Source organism: Ictalurus furcatus, chromosome 17 (genome assembly GCF_023375685.1).
Source record: "Ictalurus furcatus strain D&B chromosome 17, Billie_1.0, whole genome shotgun sequence".
In the NCBI taxonomy this organism is placed as follows: domain Eukaryota; kingdom Metazoa; phylum Chordata; class Actinopteri; order Siluriformes; family Ictaluridae; genus Ictalurus; species Ictalurus furcatus.
In genome coordinates, this window is record NC_071271.1 from 11,971,430 (window position 1) to 11,997,339 (window position 25,910).

Below are 25,910 nucleotides of genomic sequence, written 5' to 3' on the forward strand. Positions count from 1 at the left end.
ACGCTACAGTCTTTTTTTCCAGTCTGAACCTGAGATGACCACAGACAAGTTTCCCCTGTAATGTGAAACAACAGCAGCCAAAAAAAACAACAACCCCAAAACAAACAAACAAAAAACTGGTTACTCAAAACTCACTTATAATGAAAGTCTAAAGGCACACTTGTTGGGGCAGGCACTATGTGTTTATGTAAAACATATTTTGCAGAAAACATTTATTCTTCAGACAGCTGTAGTAAGTCATCAATAAGTCATCCTTTGTACAGACATGAGATTTTCAAAGTTGATGTAGTTATGTCAGAAAAAAACAGTAGTAGTAAACTGTAGGCTACACTTCCTTGTTGCAGGGCTGGTACCAAGTGTTTTGTACCTTTCAATAGAAAAGGCTTATAGTGTACCTACCAAAATGATTTAAGGTACATAAATGGGCCATAGTTAGATTTAGAGTAAAGCTTTAAAAAGGTACACTACATGCTCTTTTCTAGGTTAAAAAAAAAATCCTAAAAGTAATATGGTAAAGGTATATGCTTGATGGTTTGACCCCATGCAGCAACAAGGTACAAGGTACAATCTTTTGGAGAGTGTATATGGTGTAGACACTCAAACACATAATCGAGTCAGTTCCAGACTTATCACACACAAATCACATACCACAAAACCTTAGGGGAGTGTCAGTAACCAAAATTATTTCCACAATGCTTCAGTGCAAGGAAGTTTGATACTTAAGATCTGCTTAAGAACAGCTGTAGTAAGACATTCTCTCATGCCTGTCTTGTCTGAAGACCTGTATGGAGTGGAACAGTTAAAAATTTCAGTTTGCACTATACAGTAATGCATTTTAAAACATTTATTGATGGCACCAAACAACTGCTCTTAGACTTCCATTATATGCCAGTTTTGAGTGAAAAGGTTTTGGTTCTTAGCTCAGTACAGTACATTTTGCTACACAGTGAACATGGTACAGATGCAGTGGAGGCGGATTATGTTGTAAAAAAGATTGGGTATTTCTTTACAACAGAGGTCACCAACCCTGTTCCTGGAGACCTACTTTCATGAATATTTTAGCTTCAACCATAATCGTGCCCACCTGACCATCTAATCATTGCCTCCTGATCAACTAAAAACAGGTGTTAGATTTGGGTTGGAGATAAAAGCCACAAAAAGGTCAATCTCCTGGAACAGGGTTTGTGATAACTGCTTTAAACATTTTAAATACTTTACCTATAAATGACATTTTAGATGCATCATACACACTACCATACTAAACTGTGCGCACACATGTACAACACCACAGTGATTCAGAGCTCTTTAGCAAATATGAGAGATTTAAAAATGACAAATAGGCAGTTGGCTTTCCTACCATAGAAGCACAACATCTAATATTCATAGACAGTATGACACCCTATATGTTTAAAAGTATGTGAGCATAAGACCAATCGTTACTCATTGTCTTATTGAACAATCTGTTCTGGATTTAGTTCCCTTTACTGTAATAATAACTTCCGCTCTTCTGGGAAGGCTTTCCAGTAGATTTTAGCGCATGATTGTGAGGATTTGCCCATTCAACCACATGAGCATTAGTGAGGTCAGGCACTGATGTTGGATGAGGAGGTCTGAGGGTTCAGTCAGAGTTCCAATTCATGCTAAAGGTGTTCAGTGGGGTTGAGGTCAGGGCTCTGTGCAGGCCACTCAAGTTCATTCACATCAAAATTGGCAAACTGTGTCTTCATGGATGTTGCATTGTACACAGGGGCATTGTGATGCTGGAACAGGTTTGGGCCTCTTAGTTCCAGTGAAGGGAAATTTTAATGTTACAGTATACAAAGGCATTTTAGTCAATTCTGTGCTTCCACCTTTGTTGCAACAGTTTGGGGAAGACCCACATCTGGGTGTGACGGGCAGGTGTCCACATACCTTTGGATAGTGTACATGCAGTATACAGTATTTTACTGTTATTACAGGATGGTGTGGTTTTACACTATTCACTGTGGTACTATACACTGAAATACATTACAATTAATTCTAAGAAAGCTTAGAAAAGTTTTTTGCTATGCCTTTTAATGACAATTGTATGATTAAGAGCAGTGTAGTCAGAGTAAAAAGTACAACAGAGATGGCCAAAGCCCCACCCTACCTCATACATAGCAAAAAAAAAAATCTCTAAAATCATATCCATTAACAGGCAAACATGTATAGACACAGAAAACCATATAAATATTTTACATTTTCACCCTTGATTCTTAAGCATCAAATCTAATGTCACAAAATATATGACTACAGTTATCCAAAGGCCCTTTATAAGGCCTTACAAGACATTACAGAGATTCAGAAACACTCTGTACTCAGGATCTGCTCATGTGCTGATATACATCTCAAAACATCTTTGAACCTTTACAATTTTGTCAATTCTGAGGGGAAGAAAGGCAACTTGTTTGTGTCCCATTGAGAGACATTAAATCCCTAGTTTCTCTGTGGCATAGAGCGCCTAGGGCTCTACTCCTAAACCTGGAGACTGAATTACAGACCAGTGCCATTTACACACAGAGTCCCCTAACACACACCAATCACAGAGTGCCTCACGACTATTTACTGTAAAGGGTGAAGGGGACATTTAAAGAAAACCCTGCCCTTAAATCATTCCAATGTTCAGACTCCCAAGCCGGAAGAATTGGTGCCAAAGCAGCAGCAGGGTAATTTTCTGCATTGCTCTGCCATCCACTTTGCTTTAAGTGCAAACATATTTCAGAGAAACGTGCAAAGTAAACGGCAGGCGTTCAGCCACTATGGAAAGCCCGTGCATTAGTGTTATAAAAGAGAAAGAAAAAAAAGGAAAACCTCAGGGACACAAGGGTAAATGACTCATACATGCCAGCAACATGGCAATGTGTTACAGGAAATTTTACAAACAACTTCTGATTCATGGGGTTTACATTAATTAATGGAATGAAAGCTTCGTTATTTTAAGGTTTTCGGTGCAAGATGGCTGATTCATGTTAATATGGGAATGTTTGCTTTTACATGTGTAAATAATGCCACTTTGAACGCTTTAGGAGTTAAGACACTGCAGAAGAGTCATAATCGCATATAGCTTTAACAAGTCCTTTGTAATACATTGATGAAGAAATGGTCACTGAATTCGTTTTTTGATGAGCTTTTCAAGTTTGCGGATGCGTGAGGACTCCTGCTCAGGGGTTGGAGCGCTGAAGGACATAGAGGGTCCTGTGTCTGGCCCTGAGGGGGGAGTGGGTAACCTCTGTCTGAAGAGCTCCAGCATACTGCTTTGCTCACTGCGCTTCAGTCCCTGAGGATGCAAGCACACGCGCGCACACAAAAATGTGAGGGGGCTACAAACACAAAGACAGACCCGCCTCGACAAAAGGACTGAACAAGGCAGCAATTCTCTGTGGGCCAGTATTTCAGCCCTTGAGCCTAATCATTATTAAAATAATTTTCAATTGAGAAAGTGCTCTTAAGTTTATTTTGTGGGATAGAAAGCGTCTAGACAGACATTATGAATTACTGAGCACATAATACATACTGACAGCTAATTCAGAATTCATTTAACCATTAAGTAGCTTCAAAATATCATAAAAACAGCACAACTGTGACTTGTGCAGGGGTTTACCTTCATGTCTAGAATTTTCTGGAAAGTCTCTGGGTTGCCATCAGCAAGAAGCTTGATATAATTATCCACAAAGACCACTGACGGCTCATGAGGGGCCATGACCACCTGAAGAAGAGAAACCACTGTAAAACTGAAAAGACCTTGGTCCTGTCTCAGTGGTTAAATGTTCCCACATGAGTCAACTACGGCGAGCAGGAGAGCATTAGACAGTCACCAAATTGCAAACAAAGCAACACTCGGGAGTTATATTTAGGACCTTTTTTTAACAGAGCAATTACTCTATGCTTGAACGGAGCTGAATTAGCCTCGTCGGTAATTGTTTTTGCTATAATGAGGGAGTCTGAGCAAATAAGCAGTTAAAAAGGTTAAATAAGGCAGGGCCCCATACCATGGAAGTCTTTTTTTTTTTCCTTCATTGTGAGAAAAACTTGCAACTATTCATTTTTCTAACAGGGCTGGAGAACACATGGTTTACAGACACTGAAAAAAAAAGATATGGAACAGCACCCCCAACATTTCTTCCCCTGCCAACCTCCATTACTACTCATGTATGCCTCGAGGGACAGGGCTCCCAAATATGCACAAGTCAAAGTTGGAAAGGCAAAATTTAACTCTCTGTGGATTTTGTGGAATTTTAATGACAATCCCTCCCTTCAACAAAGTGATTTACTTAGTGACTGGCTGGAGATAGGCCAATGAAAAGCCTTGACGGGGCCTGTTGTATTTAGCATGTTGTAAAAGAGGGAGAGAGAAACCAACAAAGCGTGAGAGAGTAAAGGAGTGAGAAAGACAGACAGACAGACAGACAGACAGACAGATAGGGAGAGGCCGAAGGGCTGCCTTTCCGTTTAGTTTCCAGAAAGAGCCGCAACAGGAGGGAGAGAGACTGTGGAAAACAGACACGTCTCACCGGCTGCATGCTTGGCCTGCAACACCTTTGTTAGCTTCTTGTTTCTACTGGGTCAGGAGCAAACCCTTTCCCAGCACAGAGATCTGAGAACATCTTTAATAGATTATTCTTCGTGTTAGCTCTGTAATGAGCATCATAAGGACAGCCAAACACTAGCTTCCAACCACAGTGGGCTCACATTTCAACCCTAAACCAGTGAATGTGTCACGGAAGTAACTCATTGATGCACTGGAATGACTAATAAGTGACCTCAATCCACTGAGCACAATATACACATCAGCCCTCACTAACTCACTGGCCTTTTGAGGAAAAGCAACAGTATAGTGTCTGATATTTTCAACTATGAAGCAGACTTTAAAGCCCTGCAAAAGGCAAAGTGGTGCAAAAGATGGGAGCAATTACCCAGGAGGTACCTGGGGCAGTGCAAAGTTAATCATTAATGCTAACCAGATCTAAAGGTTCTCTGTATGCATTCATTCAGCTCGTCAATAGCAAAAGGAATGCATATTCATGACCAGGACTTCAAACAGCACATAGCCCATGTGCTAACACAGATCCATCCATCCATCAATCTTCAACCGCTTACTACTTTTCAGGGTCACGGGGGAACCTGGAGCCTATCCCAGGGAGCATCGGGCACAAGGCAGGGTACACCCTGGACAGTCCATCGCAGGGCACACAATCACACATACATTCACACACCCATTCATACACTACGGACACTTTAGACACACCAATCACCATGCATGTCTTTGGACTGGGGGAGGAAACAGGAAACAGTACCCGGAGGAAACCCCCGCAGCACGGGGAGAACATGCAAACTCCGCACACACACAGCCACGGGAATCGAACCCCAACCCTGGTGGTGTAAGCCACCGCTAACACAGCTCAATCAGCCATATTATCTATCATAATACAAAAAAAGCAGCTCAATAGCTAATAAAACCCACCAAAAAGCCCAATACCCAAACTAAGCTGTTACCCTAACAAAAGCTGTTGCACCTGTCCAGCTTCATAACTATATTTGTTAATTATTTTGCAAGACGTAATCAGACATTTGAAAATAAAACAGAATTTTAAAAAAAAGTTTTCCTTAAATAGGCATTTCACCAAGATCCTAAAACAGTCTTATTACATATAGCATAATTTTCACAGGCTAAATATAAATTAGAACTATGAGAATCAGTACAGCAATTCACTAACACACACCACATATAGTTTTTGGGTATAAATAAAGGGTTTCATTTAAATGTGTGTTTTAAAATACTTTTTTTACATAGATATAATTAGGCTAATATAAGCAGAGTTCAACTCTTATCCCATGAGAGCAGTTCCGACAGCAGTGAAAACTACAGACCTGGTAACACACACACGACTGTAGCTCAGGTATAAACTGAACCTGTAAAATAAACGTTCTGTAAAGAACAGTACGAGCTAATATTTTTAAACCAACTTATCCTAATACCAAGAGGTCACTGCTCACTACACTTTTATCTGTTAGGAAATCTGCTAGGCTGTGCTGGCATGAGAGTGCATGATTAAAGCTAATCCCAGTCTGCACATTAGGAAGATCAAGGCTGAATTCCAGGCAGATGAGTAAAAGAGCAGGAAGTCCCAGGGGACCCTGGTGGGTGGCAAGGGAGCAGGGGTCAGGGACAGGAGGAAAACAAGGTAGTATGTGTGCTGATTCTGGGTTACAATAGATGTGCCCATCCACCTGTTTTGATGTAAAATCTGCACACAAGAAAACCTGAATGAAAGAAAATTGATTGCAAGCATTGGGCAACTTGGAAGCTAAAAATGACAGATGTAACAGATTTTTAAATAAAAGCTAGGGAATGTAGTGGGAGAGTGTGTGTGTGTGCTTTTTCGATCATAGCCTCTTCCTGATACTTTTTCAGAAAGTTACAGACAGACATTTTTCCCAGCAAAACTGAACTAAGCCATCTAACCATGTGTTCTGTTTATGCTAGAGGAATAACCGAACCTGGAATCATGCGTGTTAAAATACCTCTGTCTCTGAGAAAGAGGGATTGTGTGAGCAGCTGCTCCACTCGGAGCAGTGGCCTGCTGAGCTCAGGTCCTTCCTGCCCTGGGTACAGAACTCATTAAAATACAGGGACATAGCTGTGAGAGAAGCTCCTCTGCAATGCACAGCCATGAGGGCCTTTATGAGCTGCTCATAATGAAATACTTTTCTGCAGGGAGTCAAACCTGGAGCGTAAGGCTGTTAAATGGGAGGTTCTTGGAAAATAAACTGCACTTCCAAATATATAAAATATTATATATATAAAATATTATATTTTATATATTTATATATATAAATATAAATATATATATATATATATATATATATATATATATATATATATATATATATATATTTTACACACACACACACACACACACACACACACACACACAGTATCTCACAAAAGTGAGTACACCCCTCACATTTTTGTAAATATTTGATTATATCTTTTCATGTGACAACACTGAAGAAATGACACTTTGCTACAATGTAAAGTAGTGAGTGTACAGCTTGTGTAACAGTGTAAATTTGTTGTCCCCTCAAAATAACTCAACACACAGCCATCAATGTCTAAACCGCTGGCAACAAAAGTGAGTACACCCCCAAGTGAAAATGTCCAAATTGGGCCCAATTAGCCATTTTCCCTCCCCGGTGTCATGTGACTTGTTAGTGTTACAAGGTCTCGTGTGAATAGGGAGCGAATGTGTTAAATTTGGTGTCATCGCTCTCACACTCCCTCATACTGGTCACTGGAAGTTCAATATGGCACCTCATGGCAAAGAACTCTCTGAGGATCTGAAAAAAAAGAATTGTGCTGACAAACGTAGAGTTGTCATCCAGGTCTAAATTAATGTCTGAATCAAAATGTAAATACTTAAGACAAGCAGTTTTTACTTTAACAGTGCTTGGCCCATTTCAGAACTCCAAAGTGTCATGAACCTGCTTTTCTTTATTACTACATAATTTCATGCATGTTCATCATTGTTATTAGAGAATAGTAGACAATGAACAAAACCTTTTGATAGTTAGTGTATGCCTGGATGAATTGAGGTGATTACCTTAAGAATCATCTCTGCCCGAGTCATCCCTTTGACCACTATTTTAGTGTAACTCGCTGGAGCTTTGCGAAGGACTTGAGAGCCAATGGTTGGGAGGTCTAACAAAACAGTCTTCAGAGAGTGTGTGTCCAATAGAAGCTACGTACAAAAATGACAAAACCACCCGAAGAAAGCTCAAATAAAGTGAATTCGTTTTTGGTAATTTGACAAAGCAAAAAAATAAAACAAAATAAAAGTCTGTATAAAAACAGGAAGTAATTATGTACTGTATCACATTTAGTGGACAAATTAGTTAATTCAGCAACCCTATGAATAAAAGGAAATCAACAGTTTTAAGTAACAAAGCTGATCACTGTGGCTTTTTGTTTACCTGCTCAGCTCCAACCATGCTGATGGGTTTACACCGGAACAGGTGGTTGATGAACTTTGGAATAAAGGAGCTGAAAAAGACGTGTTCTAAATATAAATATAAAAAGAACTGTTTAAGTAAGACAAGTTATTTGACAGGGTTTAGATACAGACTTGATGAACTTGATGCAAAACTGAGTGAAGTATTTGCGGGTGGCAGCCAGGTTGTCTCTGATGATTGGTACATTCTGTTTAATATGCATGATGACAGAAGTGACATAGGGACTTTGGTCACCAACATGTTCCACACTCTGCCATGGCATCTGCACATACAGACAGATGCAAAGAGAGAGAGAGAGACTCAGTGTTGCACTAGAAGAATTAGACCAGTATCAAACTGACAAATACATCAGCCATTACTGTTGGATTAAAAATAAATAGTTTGAGAAAAATAATTTCTTTAAAACAGTTATAGGAATGTCTTTAACCCACCTTGCTCATGGCTGTGAGGGCTGGATCACATGCAGCATCCAGATCCTGAACTAAAAGCTGGATGCTGTTGGAGATCACACTGCCACACAAACAGAAGCAGTTATAGCTAGGAAGATGTCCTGAAGACATAAAAACTGCATTCTCTACAGAACCACATGCAGATACTGGCATGCAGCAGAATTTATTTGAGACTCGTATGCTGTATATATTTAGGCAGTTGACAGTTACGTGCTAAAGGTGTCCATCTCTCCTGTTAGGTTAATCCTCTCCATAAGCGGCTTGTCCACTTTCTCCTTTAGCTTCTCCTCCAGCTGTGGACAAAACAGCACACCAAGACCATTTTTTAAAAATCCTATCATCAGCAACGTCTTTTGCTATGTTGGAATTTCAGCTGGAGCTGCGAGTGCCAGGCAGCCATGACCAACTAAGAAGACAGTTCAGTAAAATAAAACAGTAACACAGACTGTGTTGATTGAATAATGTATGAACAGCTCCTGAATATTTTCCTGAATATTCCCTTCTGTTCCACCACTTGGTGGAATAATCGGTTTCAATGGAATCCAGCAATGCATTTTCAAGAGTATGCACAGAACACTCACAAACATGGCAACCTTTTGAATGCCTATAACGTACCTGCCCAAGTCACTCCGTTCTATACCACAAAAAACAGTTACTGCTCAATTTGCCAAAGCAAAATATTGGAAAATTAATGTATAGTCTGGATTTAAGAATTTGTTGCCTAAAAGGCCTGTTTTTACATGTTAATTTTTGCTGCTGTAAATAAACACAAATGAATGTGTTGCAGTTTCATTTTATTGCTTCATATGAGCTAGAACTACTTGTTAGGTCTATATAATTTTAGCCTACATGCTAGACAGGCAAGCTCTTCCTCTGGTGTGCGTGTGTGTGTAAAATGACCTGTTGTGTGGTAGCAAGGCAGTATTCGGCTGTGCTGAGGATACTGCATATAAGACAGAGCTCTTCTGTGGTAAATTTGGCCACCTCCGAACCCTCTTTTTCCTTTAATAGACTGCTGATGGTTAAACCTCCACTGTTACTGCTTGTTCTGTAACAAACACACACACACACACACACACACACACACACACACACACACCTCAGCAGCCCCCATCACACACCCTGTTCTTCAAACCCACAAGAGATTTTTCTAAAGTTTATCCCCTTTAGTTTGAACTCCCTCCTTGACAAGGCAGCACAAAGAGTATTCTTCAGAATGGTTTTGTTCACCGAGCATTAGCCATCACCAGAGCATAAATAGCTCCAGCGACTGCAAGGATCAAAAGCCAGTAATGGCAATAATAGAAGACAAAAAGCAAGTCAAAGTTAAACCATATGAGGGGCTGGGTGCACTGCTGTAGGCCATCTCTTACTTGGGCAGGTTCCCAGACAGGATCTTCCAGGCATACTCGCGCAGGTATTTCTGGAAGATGGTAGTGAGGGCGATCATGGGCTCTCCTGTGCTCAGCTGAGAGCATTGCACCATGCACTTTTTATAGTATACAAAGAGATCTGCACAGCTGGGCAACACAGCTCCCCCTTCTTCGGTGCCCGACTTAGGAGGACCCTGCGCTCGGAAATCAGCCACAAAGCGGTCAATCAGCTCGCCGAGGTTCCTGTTACAATGATAAACAATAGAGAGCTGAAACACCAACAGTATTGTGATTGCCAACGTGCTGAGGTGTGAGAACTATACGGAATAAGGAGCACATTGTGCGTGCCATCACTGTGGGTCATCCCCTTCAGCACTCAGTAACCAGATAGCAAATGCCCAAGTAAAGAATGTGGGCATTTTTCATGCCAAACAGGTCAGCCTGCACTGGGATAAAGGAAGCCATTGTCCAGAAAAGGTCAGTCTACTTTAGCCAATGTACCATTACAAGAATAGACAAATCCCTATTTAGAGCTCCAGCTTTGGAAGTTCTGGGGAGTATGAAAGAGGGCAATGGAGAGAAGGAGTATTAGAAGGAAAATGCAAACAGAGCCAGAGAAACAGAAATCTCCTGCTATTACACTTTTCAATGGCTGTGGTTAACATGGGAAACATTTCTGTTTTGATGGAAAGATGAAAATGGAGCAATAGAAACACAGACGAGGGAATGACTGTTGAGGGACTACGCATCAGGTGACACCCAAAAATGTATGCAGCATGGTGACAGCATTGCACAGGGTGCACACACACATGCTTGGGACATAAAAGGAAATCGCTTACACCAGTTTGGAAGTAAATAAAAGTCCAATTTACACAGTGATACAAAAGTAGTGAGTGTTTGGGCCACTGTCCTTGTGTGTAACAGCTAGCACGTTGCACTTACTTGTCCTGTGATTCGATATAGACATAGAGATGAGGCTCGAAGCATTTGGAAACAATGCCGTGGAACGGGTTCTCTGGGGTCTTGGGCTTCTTCGGCTGAAAGCAGGAAACCAAGTTATTCTTAATTTAGTTTAGTGGATTTCTTAAGAAGCAGCTTGACAGACTGATAAGATGGAGAAGGCAGAAGGAAATTGCATTGTTTGTACATTTGCAAGATCTAGAAATGCCAAACATGACATGTTAAATCTTTGAACTACAAATAGTACTAAAAATGCACATTATCTAAACTCACATAATATTACATGACGCACATAGTGGTGAAATTATAAGCAATTCATTTGTTGAGTTGTGAAATCAAACTGTACTTTATGAAGACGGTGACTGCATTACAGAATGGTAATGAGAACAGTATTGTGCTATATCAGGCTTTTGGTGGGGTAAAACTGAACACCACATGGGGTTTGATGACTCAGAGTGTTTTTCTATAAATTCCTCAGCCCCAGCTGCCGTTCACATAAATGTTTTAAAAAATTATTGTTTAACTATTGTACCTCGTCCTTAAAACATTAATTCAAGATGAGACAAAGACAAACTGTAATCTGTAAGGACAGAGTGAGTGACGATGAGGATGATAAATAATCCCACCCTGACCAGATCTTCATCCTTCTCAGAAACATTGTCCTCTCCTGACTCATCCTCCAGAAAAGGGTTAGTGGGCTCCAAGGGCATCTCCGGTCTCTTCTGCAAACAAAGGAACATTAAACTTACAAGAGAGAATCTCTCTGCCTCATTTGCTCCGGTTTTGCGCTCCAGAAATCCACCATGACCCCGGATAGCAGAGCCAGGAACATCCTGTTGGCCTTACCGCTGGGCCGTTGCTCAAGGTGCTGCCTGAGAAGCGCTTAGCCAGCAACCCCTCGAAATTGGTGGTCCTCTGAATAGCAAAGAGCAAGAGCTTGACCTCAATCTCTCTGGCACGAGCTCGCATCAACTTGGCCAACTCAGTCCTGGCACACAAAACACACACTGTGATGATCAGTAAGACCTCACATGTGGAGTGGAACTTCAGGTCAGGCAGTTTATAGGATAAAACATGCACATGGTTAAACTGAGCACAGCAACCACAGCTGCATTTTAAGGTGAAAAGATCTGTCAAGGCAAAAATGAGCTCCACCTGCTCTAGGTTTTACAAATGAAGCCTGACTGAATAGAAATGGATGAAAGTTTATGCTGATGAAGACAGGAGCAATTCCTTCTGTGAAAATTACAGTGTAGCAAAATCAAACATTCTTTCCACTGAATCTCTGGTAAAACTTTGCCTGAGAGTTATAGACAGAACTAAAAAAAAAATAAAAAAGTTTTGCTTTGGCTGTTCAATTATTTACCCAAGCATTTCCTTTTCATATGTTTAATTATAACATTTGCCTAGCATCTCAATAATTCCTTTAAAAAAACAAAACAAACAAAAAAAAACCCAGCTAACTTATAGTACTTTCATTTTACAAACGTGTGTACAGGTACCTGGTGATATGGCAGAACTCCACAGCTATACGCTCGGTCATGCACCACTCTTCAGGGAACATGCGGCTGTACTTCTCCTCATAGTCCACTAGTTGACGCTTTATCCATGCATAGCGCCGGTCAATCTTATCTAACCATGCCACCTGCATTTAAGATACAACTGTCAGAATGCAGATCCACACTTTTTCATTGGGAGTCTGATTGTGAGAACATACTGCAAACCACACTTACATCCTGGTTCTCTTGAAAGAGCACAAGGTACTCAGAGAGATGCTGCCTAATGAACTTCTTGATTATTTCCTGCCTAATGCGAGGATCCAGGACATTGGCCACCAAACAGGCATCTCTGAGCACAATGCTGGGGCCTCCAGGCCTCTATTAAACACACACAGTTATTATAGAGTGTACACAGTATGAGCAAATAATTAATTAATCGCAGAAACAATAAATATATGGAATATAACAAAATATTTTTTAATTGAGACACTTTTATATATGCAGCCAAACATTTTCAAAATGCAATAGATTATATATCAATGTTATGTACAATAAATGCAGTATTACAGTTGTTTTTTTCCTTGGTTACAGTGTAGTACCTTTGAGCCCTGTGCAGGAAAAGCCTCATCAAAGTCAGCTAGGATTTGTGTGCCTAGCTCGCTTTGTGCTGCTTTCACTCTACAGAGGAAGAAAGACAGACACACACGTTTCAAAAGAAGAACCCCCACAGGCACAGACTGGAAATCTCTTGTGCAGGATCAGCTTTGAGCGGAGGTACAGAGATTTTCCTTATCACGTGACCCCATAATGGAAAGGCCACTCTCTATCAGATCCTACTCCTAAACCGCTGAATTAGTGATAAGCATGAAGTACCACAGGAATGAAACAGAATATGTGCACATACTATTATAATAGTACTACGTATAAAATACTTCAGCACTGTGGGGTTTTAAACAGGTACATGATATTCAGTGCCCCTCCTGCTTCAAAAAGCAGTCTCCTAGTTAATAAGAGCAGCTTCAACATATGTAACTGGCTCGTGTATTTATTGTTCAGTCCTTCAGACAGCTATGGAGAAATTCATTGAACAAATTTTGAGCAGGAACACTTATCTCTGTTTCCGGCAGACTGTTTTCATGAAAATTTGAGATTTGGCATTCATGCTGTTCAGCAGAATGATAAACTTTACTAAAGGTTTTTATTTTAATTCATCACACATGATCAGATCTTTATAGCTGAGGTACGATGGCCAACAGATTATGTCAATCAATTTGGAAAATAAGCAACATCCGATCTAGCTCTTCAGGCCAGTATTGACTCGACAGCGATGCTCGATATCTGATTGGGGAAGCCACACTTGATACGAGTCGTGCAATGAATAATAACGATAACTGCTCCATAAATCATCCAGTCCTATTATTACATGTTTATTTACTTGGCACACAAGGAACTCCCAGCAGGGGGGAGGTTCATGGCAAGTTAAAAATGACATTAAAGGGGTTTGGGAGTATCACCGCATTGTGGATATGGGATTCCAATTTCATTTAAAAAATGACTGCTGGTGCTGGATGTAGGCAGATCCCATCTCTGGAACAACAAGTGCCTTCCAGAATAAACACGAACAGAGAGAGAGAGGAGCCCACATTCTCTTGCCAGACACTGTCTGAACTCCAGTTGGGCATATGTCTGCTGATCTGAGTCTCTCTCAAACACTTTCAAGACCCAGCAGTGTCTGAAGTGTGGCGGCACTCACAGCTGCTGCCCCTGATCAAACGTCCGTACCACACATTCATCCACTTCTATTTAGGGTTGCACAATGCCGCCGAATCAAAGCATTTAATTTCTCCCATTTCTGGAATGGAATAAATAATCCTGCATTGTAGTAGGAAAAGCAGACTCAAAACATCATCAATAGCTTCTATACATTGCTCTTTGACCACAATTCATACTCAGCATTCAAAACACGGAAAACCTTATTGCGCTCTAAAACAAAAAAAAGAAAAGAAAAGAAAAAAAGCACCACCCAAGCACCAAAGGGGGCTATTATGTTTACATTGTAAATCTCAAAGTTGCAGCACCACCTCCACCCACTACAATTTTTCCACCCCCCAGTCAGAAAAAAGCCAGACAGACCAGCTTGTTTAATACATTTGAATGTTCTTTTATAAAAACAATAAATCTAATAATTTTTTTTTAAATTATATTTTCAGCTTCAAGTCTGTTTGTGAAAATAAGCCTGCATTGTACTTATCTGAAGCAACTGCTGGGGTGGGGACTATACTATGGGAGCAGGAAAGGGCAACCAAAGCTACAAGCTTTTCCAGATAAACATAAAGGTACTGGAACATTCTGCGGAATAGCTTTATGCATGAAAACACCCTTCCTTGCCCTCTTACTTATGAAACAACAGCCTTATCAGTCTACCCAGCATAAATAAGCAGTGGGAAGCCCCGAGTATTATTGACACGTGGAATAAGACTGATCTAAAACCCTCACAGTCTTCACCAAGAGTCTAGTTTCTAAGTCTGCAGGGACGGACACTACACTACTCAGCCAGAGACAAGGCTCCACTGTTGGAAGAATGAGCCTGAAAAAAAAAAAGCAATGGAATAATAAAGATCAAGTGGAACAGATTTCCTTCCTGTGTTTCATTTGTGGTAAACATAAACAGGAACCTCATACCTTCAACTTAGAGAATTACACCAGAAAATTAGTCGTATAAACACTGCCTGCCCTTTAGCTCATTCAGATAACATGCCGATTGTCTGAGTATACAGTTAGGCAATGGCTCATGTCACACACCAAAATGTAATGAACAGTTTGGACTTTTTTTTTTTTTTTTTTAAATTCAGGTCAGATTGGAACGTGCTTGCGACATCAGGTGTGTCTTCAACAGGGGTTACAATGGGTTGAGAAGGGCTGGAGAACAGATTGTGAGGGTGTCCTCACCTTTCAGACAGTTGGCGGATCTGAGGGATGCCCATATACTTTTGGAAGTGCTCCAGCACGTTGACCACTCCCTGGAGCAAGTTGGCCACCTCCCCATACTGCCTCTTGCGTGTCATGGCCCTGAAAGATAACTTGATCTATCAAGCAATTAAAAAGATATTTTGAACCTATAGGTAAAAGACCAATCAGCACATGGCTCAGTGCTTCTGTCGCTGGTCTGTAGATAGCAAACAGTGTGGCCACTTACTCCAGAGAGTCCACACCTCCTGCTAGCATGTGCAGGTGATTAAGGGTAGTAATGGACGTGGTTAGGTTACGCTTTGCATGGTCCAGCTGCTTGATGTCCCGGGTGATCTCTTTTACCTGGGCAAAGGAATAAACATCTCAGAGCTGATGGGTCCAGCATATGCAGGCCTAGGCGGATCCCCATTGTTCTCCTGTCCCACTAGTCCAGATAGCCATACCCTGCCCTTCCTCTGACCTGTTCATCCCTTCTAACATGCAGATGGCAAGTGAATAACTCAAGGATTTAAAAAGGCTGCTGCAGGATGTCACAATTTCCTGCCTAGTTAGCCAGCAGCCAAGAGTGTTGGGAGACATAATATATGTTTTGACCAGACAAGATTCCTGTCTGTAAGGCTTATTTTTACTCACCATTTGTTCCGATTTCTCCGCTTTGTCCTTGATGTCTTTGATTTTGCCAAACAGTTGCTGGATGGCTATCTGAGCCTCCTCCAGAGCCTGGAATAGAGGCAGAAGTTCAGGCACACAGCATCTGCGAACACTCTCGGACATGCCATAATGGTTTCACTGCCGGCAATGATATTTGCTGCATAATAACAATAGCTGTGAAGGTTTAAAGGGTAAAAGTTAATGCACATCAGATCCTTTATTTAACATAGCAATTCTATCAGTAATTAAATGTTTCGAATGTTAGACAACAAACTCAATCTTTAAACCACATCGAAGCAATTTACTGTTTCACCAGCAGCAATCCCTGTTGAATATGATTTCAGAGTCTTCTTCAGCCTGAAGAAGAAACGATAAGAATGATTATGTTGTTGTTCTCCACAGTTTTCACCCTCCTCCCTCCACATTATTTTTAGCAAGTGTCTTTCACTCACTCAAACAGAGAAATGAGAACCAAATGGGAAGACTTGATGAAAAATTCTCATACACAGTTTGTCCTCACATTCCAACAGGGTAAGTGTACAGCAGCTGCACTGGGGCCTGCCACATGTTCACCCACCGAACCCGCTGGCATCGACCAGGCGCCCATCTTAACCCTGAAGTTGGCTGACCTCCACACCAACAGTTATAAACTTCACAACACTATGCAATGTTCTGCAACATTGCCCTGTTGGTTTTTAATAATGGTAGTCACTGCTAGTATATTTTGCCAGGCCCAGGGCTAAGCTGACCAGGAGTAGGATGGTTGGCTCTCACTCACTCTCTCGCAGGCCAATGGAATGCTAACAGCCGGCACCAGCTGCCCGGTGGAATTTACCACTTTTAAAATCCTCCTCAAAATACAGTCGGACACAGAGTTACTCAGTTGACAGAACATTTTCAAAAGCGAGACACAGCTCAAAACAATTTGAAGGCCTTCCGGACACTTCCCGGTGAAACTTTCAAACTCAGCTGTCGCTCTCTATGCGTCTGCTGCCATGCCTGATAAAGTCCACATAGGAGAGTCAATGAGAAACCATTTTCCAACCTCAGTGGAGTTAAGCAGTGCAGATATAGAGATGAGGAGGGGTCAGTGATTTCAAATGATTTATTTCCAGTGTAAGAGTCTGAATGCTGGGAGTGTACTTTCCTTCCTTATCCATGGCCAAAATACTGCTGGCTGATAAAAATCAGGTGATGGTAGGGTTCAGTGTCGTTGAAATGCTTCAGATGAAGCACCAATAACTTCTCTTTTAATGTTCAATAGGGAAAACTTCATTCATAAACGTAGAGACAACTGGAATACAGGTCCTTGTCTGATGATAAAGAAAAGCAATATATTAGCAGCTGTTTATCTTCTTAATTCAAATGAGTATGTTGATGTGAAATTCTCTCCCAAATAGCTCTAAAAGTACAAACATCATACATATGTTTTTCATTATTCTTTAATAATCAGGGTTGTGCAAAGCATAAATAAGGCATGTGGATTACATCTAACTCATTCTCCTGCAGTGCGTATGCAAATACGCCGTCTTCTTTACATACGAATGAAATTTTAACAACTGCAGCAGTTCCTGAAGCTGTGGTTTCTGCAGAATACATTGTCTATAGTTCCACACTGAAGGACTAAATACAGCTGAAGAATATCAACTTTAACATGAACTATAAGAACAGCATTTCTGACACATCTCTATGATCGCCTAACGAGATTTTGCAGCGACTGTTGCGAATGCAACCGTATACCATTAGTTGCGTTTATTTGCTAGTTCAAGCAGTCAAACAAATCAGTGGGGATTTAAATACTTTTTTCAGTCACTGATAAATGGCTTCAACTGTTTACACGCCAATGTTTTCAGCCAACCGGAACTGCTCAGGAACTTTGAGTCATTAGTCCATAAAAGACATTTCCACAGCCCTTCTTGTCAATTTCATAACTCAGGAATCATACATGAAACACACATCATAAGAATCAAGAGTTGCTGCTGTTTGAGTTTTAATAAACAACAAGCAAAATATCTAAAATATAAAATGATATCATCTGATGATATTGGTGAGGGGCACGGTGGCTTAGTGGCTAGCACGTTTGCCTCACACCTCCAGGGTTGGGGGTTTGACTCCCGCCTCTGCCCCGTGTGCATGGAGTTTGCATGTTCTCCCCGTGCTTTGGGGGTTTCCCCTGGGTACCGCGTTGTAGGCTGATGGGCATTTCTAAATTGTCTGTAGTGTGTGAACGGGTGTGTGCGCGATTGTGCCCTGTGATGGGTTGGCACCCCGTCCAGGGTGTCCCCTGCCTTGTGCCATGAGTCCCCGGGATAGGCTCCAGGCTTACCTGTATTATTGGTTACTAGAATTTGCTCCATAAAACTGAAATCTGTAAAAAAATAAATAAATAATAATTTTATATCGGTCTATGTTTAATTCTGACGAAAAATAACCAAGCACGTATCTTAATCTACTTCTAAAACATGTTTTTTTTAAAAAGGGAAAGACAGGCCAAATATTTTTTCTTTTTTTATAAATCACACAAGCTGTACACGTTCCGTCTTTATGCGTTTATATATATTTTTAGGGTAGCTCTTCAGCATTCCTGATAAGCAGCTCCACATGCCAGAAACTAGATGAGACATCCTGATCCCAACTCGCTATGTGACAGCCATAAAATTCTCATATGCAGCCCCTACCCCCAACTCCATCTGGGAACACAATACAGCAAGCTTTTAATATGGAATTTCAAACTGCATGAAAGAAAATAATATTCATCACAGTTTTGGCTGGGCTAGACAACTGAGAACCAATGGGAGTGACCAGTGACCATGATAAATGGCACAACATGCTTTAGAATTCTGGTGATTTTTGTGGTCTATTCAGTGTTTTTGTGTGATTTTTGCAGCCAAAAATGCTTGAATACTGTGGAATGTGCTTGTTTTTGCGTTCATTTCTGCGATTGCAAAAATCACTAAATCCTGGTGGGATTGAATTTTCACGATATTGTTAAACTGCTTTCCATTTTGGAAAATATTGAAATTGAATATCACAAGCAAACAATGTGGTGATCATATGAGGTGGACCAAAATTGCAAAAGTGTTGGCCAAAGAGAGTCAAAAGTGTGTGAGGACAAAGAATCCAGTTATTAATCAGAAAAGAGGCTTTCACAGAAATGAATACAGGGTAACTAAGGTATTTCTTCAAAACAAGGCATTTAGTGAATTAGCTTTGTCCTGGGGTGTCCAGCTGCCCATAACTTCCTAAGAGTGAATCCGCTCAGAAAGCAGACAACACCATTTCTCCTTCCAAGATGTCCCCAAGGCATTTAAACAGGGTGGACATCTGTGAGGTGACTGAGGTACAATGCTGGAGTCATGATGCTTATCTGGTCATGACCTCCAACACAACATGAACACTCAGTCGCTCACTCTTCAACCCCTCCTGACAAACAACAACAACAAAAAAAGACGATGGAGAACTTTGATCTTTTCAAATCTGAGAATCTCTGGGCCCTTCAAAAAGACATGTTTTCCCACCACCTCCACACAGTTAGAATTATCTTCATGCATGGCCCCCGAGACTGCGATTCAGAAGCACGTGTCTCCGCCCTAATGATAAATACTTCTCAGACTAAACAAAGAACAAGCTGGTGTGTTTTCCATCTCTCCTCCCTCAGCCCCCGGCCTCTACATCTGTAATCCAGCATTTCCATCTGCAGAAGGGATTTTCCTTTTGCTCGGTGGAAACATCTCAGAGGGATACCAGGCCCTGAGACTCCAAACCTTGACTTTCCACATCTTGGAGAAAGCTGGTTATGGGACGACCACCAGACCCCTCTCAGTCGTCACTTGCACCAGCTCATACCTCACAATTAGGTGTCACATTTCACTTCTGCCTGCTGCTCTGATTGAGCATGGATCTGTGTTGAATCAGGGTTTTCCACCAGCTCCAAGAAGCAGCAGGACAGCAAACCACAACGTGGAATGCCAGCATAGCCGAAAAACAGGGGAATCTGAAAGAAATGTGCTTTCTCTTCCAGACAGCGAGAGAGCAAGAGAAGTGCTGAGGATGGGAATGTGACAGCTCTGACTAATCTGAGCTTAGATGAACAGAGGGAACAGAAATACTTATTAAATGTCACTGGAAAAGAACTGACTGTGATATGGAATATCTGATATTTGTTACAAAAGAGTCAAACCCAAGCTAAGAGACATTTGTGTGTAAGCAGACGGCAGGCAGCTCCTGACAGCACCTCACCAGGATCTGATTTCACATCCAACACTACAGAAGCTTTCTGTAGTCATGCTGTAGCCCTTGACCAAGCTTCACTAACCATCCTCTGCAGCTCCAATTCATCATACTTCTCTCACACCGATCAATCATCTCACATAAACAATCTCTGTCAAAGCCCCCTTTCCATAAACTCTCTGAAAGTACAAATCACCAAGTCCATCATTTATTTATCACTGCACAGGAATTATGTTGAAATCTTTCCCACAGGGGACTGAGCCATGGGCTGATGCGAGGACATGAGACACCCACCTGCCTGCCATCCTGTCCCACATTAGTTTGTCCCCTCACCACCGTCCTGATGTTGTCATCCAGTCGTCTGGTGAAAGGGAAAACACACGTCAATAAAGACACCAGTGGGCGAATCACTAGGGTAATACGCTAGTTCCGTATCCGGCATTGTGATCATTTTACATTTCATGGCAAATCAAAAGCTCACCTGATTTTCAGGCGAATTTTATTCACCACTTCATCTATATTTGCGAGTGACTGTAAAAAGCAAGATAAAATTTAGAACATAACTCGTTAAAAGTCAATATTGCAACTAACATGAACCTTTCTCTCATTAAACACTGTCCGTGCAAAAAGGGCACAGGGTGATAGCACAACCTAGTGGTCAAATAAAGGGGGAGGAAAAAGATGGCATAACTAGGGGTGCAATTCTCAGATACAAATCAGCGCCTCAAAATTAAAACAACATGTATCGCACAAAAGCTGGTAGACCATTACAACTAAATCAATACATGTGTTTCTGTACCAGTAAGTCCAACAGAACACAGGCAAATCTTTTTTAATCATCACTATTATAGTCTTATTTAGGAATGTTAATCATTTCCTTTTGCACTGAGCATTTCTCTTTACCTCTATTATTCTGTGCTTGTCAGTCCCAATAAAGGAAGCATGACTTCCTAAAACTACCTCCCATGTTGGTAAACTTGAAAGTGGTCAAAAGTCCAGGAGAATTTTGTTTTTTTGCTATATAACATACATTACATCATGATATTCAACAAAATTTCTTTTTTTCTTTTATTTCAACCAGTGACAAAAGTAATAGCAGAATTAACAGCCAAAAGCTTGCAAAATATTCACTCACACTGCTTCATATTGCATTGAAACAGCTCTAAAAAGCTGGCTGCTCTATAAGTATATTTATATATTGAATAATGATCTTGTATCAAGACGTACATTGTAAGGACTTGGAAGGACATATACTGCAGTCCTTTTCATACACTGTCATTTTTATTTAAGCAGTTGGCAGATGCTCTTATACAAAGCAACAATCTAGTCCTTAGGGGGGGGAAAATGCTTGATTGTGATCACTCTAATTAGACTAAAATATGTTGTGTCTTAGAAGTTCCTTATAATTAACACCAATAAGATTATTTCATCTACACTATATGGCCAAAGGTTTGTGGACACCTGACCATAACACTCATATGTGCTTGCTGAACATCCCTTTTCAGATGTAGTACATCCCATCCCCCTTTGCTGTTATAATCACCTCCACTCTACTGGGAATGCTTTCACTAGATTTTGGAGCATGGCTGTAAGGATTTGTGCTCATTTATCCACAAAAGCATTAATGAGGTCAGGCGAAGAAATCTGGGGTACAGTCTGTGTTTCAGTTCATCCCAGAGATGTTCAATGGGGTTGAGGTGAGGGTTCTGTGCAGGTCACTTGAGTTCTTCCACTCCAACCTTGGCAAACCATGTATTCATGGAGCTCACTTTGTGCACAGGGGAATTGTCATGCTGGAACAGGTTTGGGCCTCTCAGTTCCAGTGAAGAGAAACTGTAATGCTACATCATACAAAGGATCCTCTACAATTGTGTGCTTCCAACTTTGAGGCAACAATTTGGGGAAAGAACAACATATGGGTGTGATGGTAAGATGTCCACAAACATTTGGTCATATACTGCAGTGTATCATTTAACTGCCTATAATAAAAGATCTGAGGGCTTAACTTCCTCTCTTACTCCTTAAGGTAGATTATATTGCTAGCTCTTAATTTAGATTTAAGTCTTTGGTGTAACGCTTTGTGGAGGCAGGGTGTGCTCAAGCTCCGGTTTGTGAATGGAGGGCAGAGCCAGAGAAGGTGAGTGGTAAGAAATGCACACCTGAGGGGAATTCTCTTAATGAATGTTCTGTGTTGCAGTGAGAGGAGGCAAGGATAAGAAGGAGCAACCAACATGAAGCTGTGTGTGTGTTTTTAAGAGAGCTGAAAAGCAAAAGTAAAATAAAGCACCTTTCAGTTGGTTCAAGCCTGTCTCCAGCTTCCTCATTTCTGCCTGAACTTGGGGAGATTGCTACACACTTTAACATAATTCTCTATTTAATTGCCATTCTGTATATTTTGTTGGTCTGTGGCAGTGGTAGTCATTAAACTTGAATGAAACATAAACTAGGTGTCTAAAAACATTTGCCTGGCAATGTAAGTAAAGAATATGTATAGCTGCCAGTGTGCAGCCATTAGAGTAAAACTCATATACTTCTAAGTATGTTATTTTATTTCAGTTCTTATGAGCAGTTTTACATTTAAAAAAACTGACATAGCTTTATTACCCAAAAACAAAGGGATTCTGTCTTCATTTGGGATTACTTTGGGCTTCCTATATTCTTTCAGGTTTTGGAAAAGGTAACACAGCAGTAAAATAAAGTTGTCAGACCTAGCACATTCAGGTGGAGACTATCATGTGACTCACCTGCTCAGTTGGAAACAAAGTGTTGATGTATTCAACTGCATTGAAATCAGCTCGATCGAGTGGGTCCTGACTGGGAAACACCTTACAAATAAATAGATAGGAAGAAAAAATATAAATATATAATTCTTCAAGGTATATATGAACACCATATACAAGAGCATGTGGGTCATCTTACTGATAAATCCAGCTTGCAGCATTGAACATAATTGGGTCTAGGAAAGCATATTTCTCGTCTATTTTTTAAGCAGTATTTATTCAGCCCTCCCTGCTGGAAAAAAACTCCCCAGAAACCATCACCAAAACTCTAATGGTCTCCACTACAAATACCATTACAAACCATCAGCTAAGCATTAAAATAATTACCATTACTGGTCCTTAATGGTATCCACTAGACATAACATGCCTTCAAGAAGGCAACAAATTACCAGCAGAGACCCACAGGGACCATTACAGTTTCCATTAAAACCATTACAAATTCTCTGGAGGGTTTCTGCTATTTTTCCCCCCCAGCAGGACTGTGTGTTTTATAGGTGCGAAAGTGAATGTCAATTGTTTCTGTCTAAATTTAGCCAGATAATATACACATAAGTAATATAATATCAAACTAGCTAGCTAGATTTCTAGCTAAACTAGCAAAACAACTGGCAAGAATGAACGACTACAGTTAGGACACTTATTAAACTAACGTATTTATACTGGTTTATAATGTATTTATTTGGTTTATTTCCTCGATGCTTTGGTCAGAATTTCCGCTCAATATAATGAATGAAATGACAGTGATATAAAAGTTGACAGAAGCTAGCTAGTTAGTAAACCTTTTGCAATCACTGGAGTAACAGCTTGGCTTATCTTAGCTTAGCCTAGCTTTGCTTAGTTTAGCCTAGCTTAGCCAGGTAGAATGTATTAAGTATCGCACATACAGAACTAACATGAAACATAACTATGTTACCTGTTCGATGGCTAGCTGCACTTCGGGGGTAAGGTGTAAAATTGCGTCCAAATCCTCCACAAATTCTAACTCTTCATCTTCCATCATTGTATCAAAACAACCGAGTGCCAGTTAGCTGTAGCTCTGTGATGGTACTGGAGAGCTGCTACTGCTCCGTCCTCCAGCTCAGAACTCATCCCAGCCGCCATTACTGCCGCCTATAGGAGGGGAGTCACTAAGCTGTCTTTCACCTTTCACTAGTAACATGCAGATGTCACACACTGCGAAAAGCAAAACCACCATTTTGTTTGATCTCTTCAGTGAAAATCAGTGGTGGAATGTAACTAAGTAGATTGACTCAAGTAGTACTTAAATACAAATTTGAGGTCCTTGTACTTTACTTGAGTATTTCCATTTAATGCAACTTTATACTTCTACTCCACTAGATCACAGAAGCAAATATTATACTTTTTACTCCACTACATTTGTCTGACAGCTTTAGTTACTAGTTACTTTCCAGATTACAATTTTTTTCTCCAAATGTGGTGATTTTGAAGGTTTGTGATCAACTGAAGAATGAATGACATAAGTTTTCCTTTATGGGTCAAGAAAATTACAGGACAGCAGCACTACAAACATACGATGATCTTATAGAGTATGATGCATTGCTGTGGATTAGATTAAACTAACCAACAGTATATACGTTAGTTGAAATTAGCTCAAACATCAATAGCAGTTAATTGCAACATACACATTAATGCATGATAAGACAGAAGTACTTGTACTAGGACCGTGTGTAGCTAGAAGTAAGCTTTCTGATTGTAACTCTGGATGGACTTTCTGTTTTGTCATGTACAGCAGTAAAAGACCTTGGTGTGATTATTGACTCCAGTCTATCATTTGAAGCTCATGTAGATAATATTACTAGGATAGCCTTCTTTCATCTCAGAAATATTTCTAAGATAAGAAATATATTGTCACTACATGATGCAGAGATATTAGTTCATGCTTTCGTCACCTCTATACTAGATTACTGTAATGCCATACTGTCTGGATGTTCCAGTAGGATCATAAACAAACTCAAGTTAGTCCAGAATGCAGCTGCTAGAGTCCTAACTAGAACCAGAAGATACGACCACCAGAAGATACATCACCCCGATCTTATCCACACTGCATTGGCTTCCAGTGAATTCACGCATTAATTATAAAATACTATTATTAACTTGTAAATCACTAAACGGTTTTGCGCCACACTATCTAAGTGACCTTTTGGTTTTCTATTACTACTTAGATCAAAAAATGCAGGCTATTTTACAGTACCTTGAATAGCAAAGGCTACAGTAGGGGGAAGAGCTTTCTCTTATAGAGCCCCACAGTTATGGAATAACCTTCCAATTAATGTTCGGGACTCAGACACAGTCTCAGTGTTTAAGTCTAGGCTTAAAACGTATTTGTTTACTCAAGCCTACCATGACTAGACTTTCTGTTATGCTAAGCACAGTCCTAACAATCTCTTCTCTCCCTCTCTCCTTCTGTCGAGCCACACACGATTTTAATGAGATACTAGAGATCCTGATCCTTTCTGCTCTCAGGACCTGCCTGATCCGTTCGGATGCCCTACCTCTGGTTGGAGCTCTCATTTACTCCAATTCCAGATTGCTGGGACTACGGTTGCTTCTAAGGCCAAACAGACTTCATTTTACACTATCTGTTGTTACCCAGATGAGGATGGGTTCCCTTCTGAGTCTGGTTCGTCTCAAGGTTTCTTCCTCTTAACATCTTAGGGAGTTTTTCCTTGCCACTGTCGCCACCGGCTTGCTCAATTGGGATAAATTTGCACATTTAAAATCTGTATCCTGTGTTTATATGTTTCTGTTTTGAGACAATAGCTATTGTAAAAAGTGCTATACAGATAAAATTGAATTGAATGCAGCAGTAATATTAATCCCAAAAACATCATTCATATATATATATATATATATATATATATATATATATATATATATATATATATATATACACACACACACACACACACACACACACACATTGTCCAAGTTCTACAACATACTTGG

The 25,910-nt window shown here is 40.5% G+C and overlaps 1 protein-coding gene across 2 annotated transcripts; it reads right to left on the reverse strand.

The window, feature by feature from the left end:
• Positions 1–73: 73 nt before the first annotated feature.
• vps53 (VPS53 subunit of GARP complex) lies at positions 74–24,066 on the reverse strand. Of its 2 annotated transcripts, XM_053647042.1 has the most exons (22): positions 23,857–24,066; positions 22,908–22,988; positions 20,645–20,694; positions 20,458–20,524; positions 15,916–16,002; positions 15,509–15,624; positions 15,262–15,381; positions 12,912–12,990; positions 12,547–12,690; positions 12,316–12,458; positions 11,660–11,801; positions 11,440–11,535; positions 10,796–10,890; positions 9,854–10,096; positions 9,381–9,528; positions 8,691–8,773; positions 8,463–8,541; positions 8,145–8,293; positions 7,993–8,062; positions 7,623–7,760; positions 3,623–3,727; positions 75–3,298 (listed from the first exon to the last, which is right to left on the reverse strand). In XM_053647042.1, exons 1-22 carry the CDS (start codon positions 23,941–23,943, stop codon positions 3,125–3,127), a joined length of 2,496 nt encoding a protein of 831 aa, XP_053503017.1. In that variant the 5' UTR covers positions 23,944–24,066; the 3' UTR covers positions 75–3,124. The 2 variants fall into 2 exon arrangements, with proteins under 2 accessions (XP_053503018.1, XP_053503017.1); XM_053647043.1 differs by lacking the exons at positions 20,458–20,524; positions 20,645–20,694; positions 22,908–22,988; positions 23,857–24,066 and adding an exon at positions 16,239–16,287 and having other exon boundaries at positions 74–3,298.
• Positions 24,067–25,910: the final 1,844 nt, after the last annotated feature.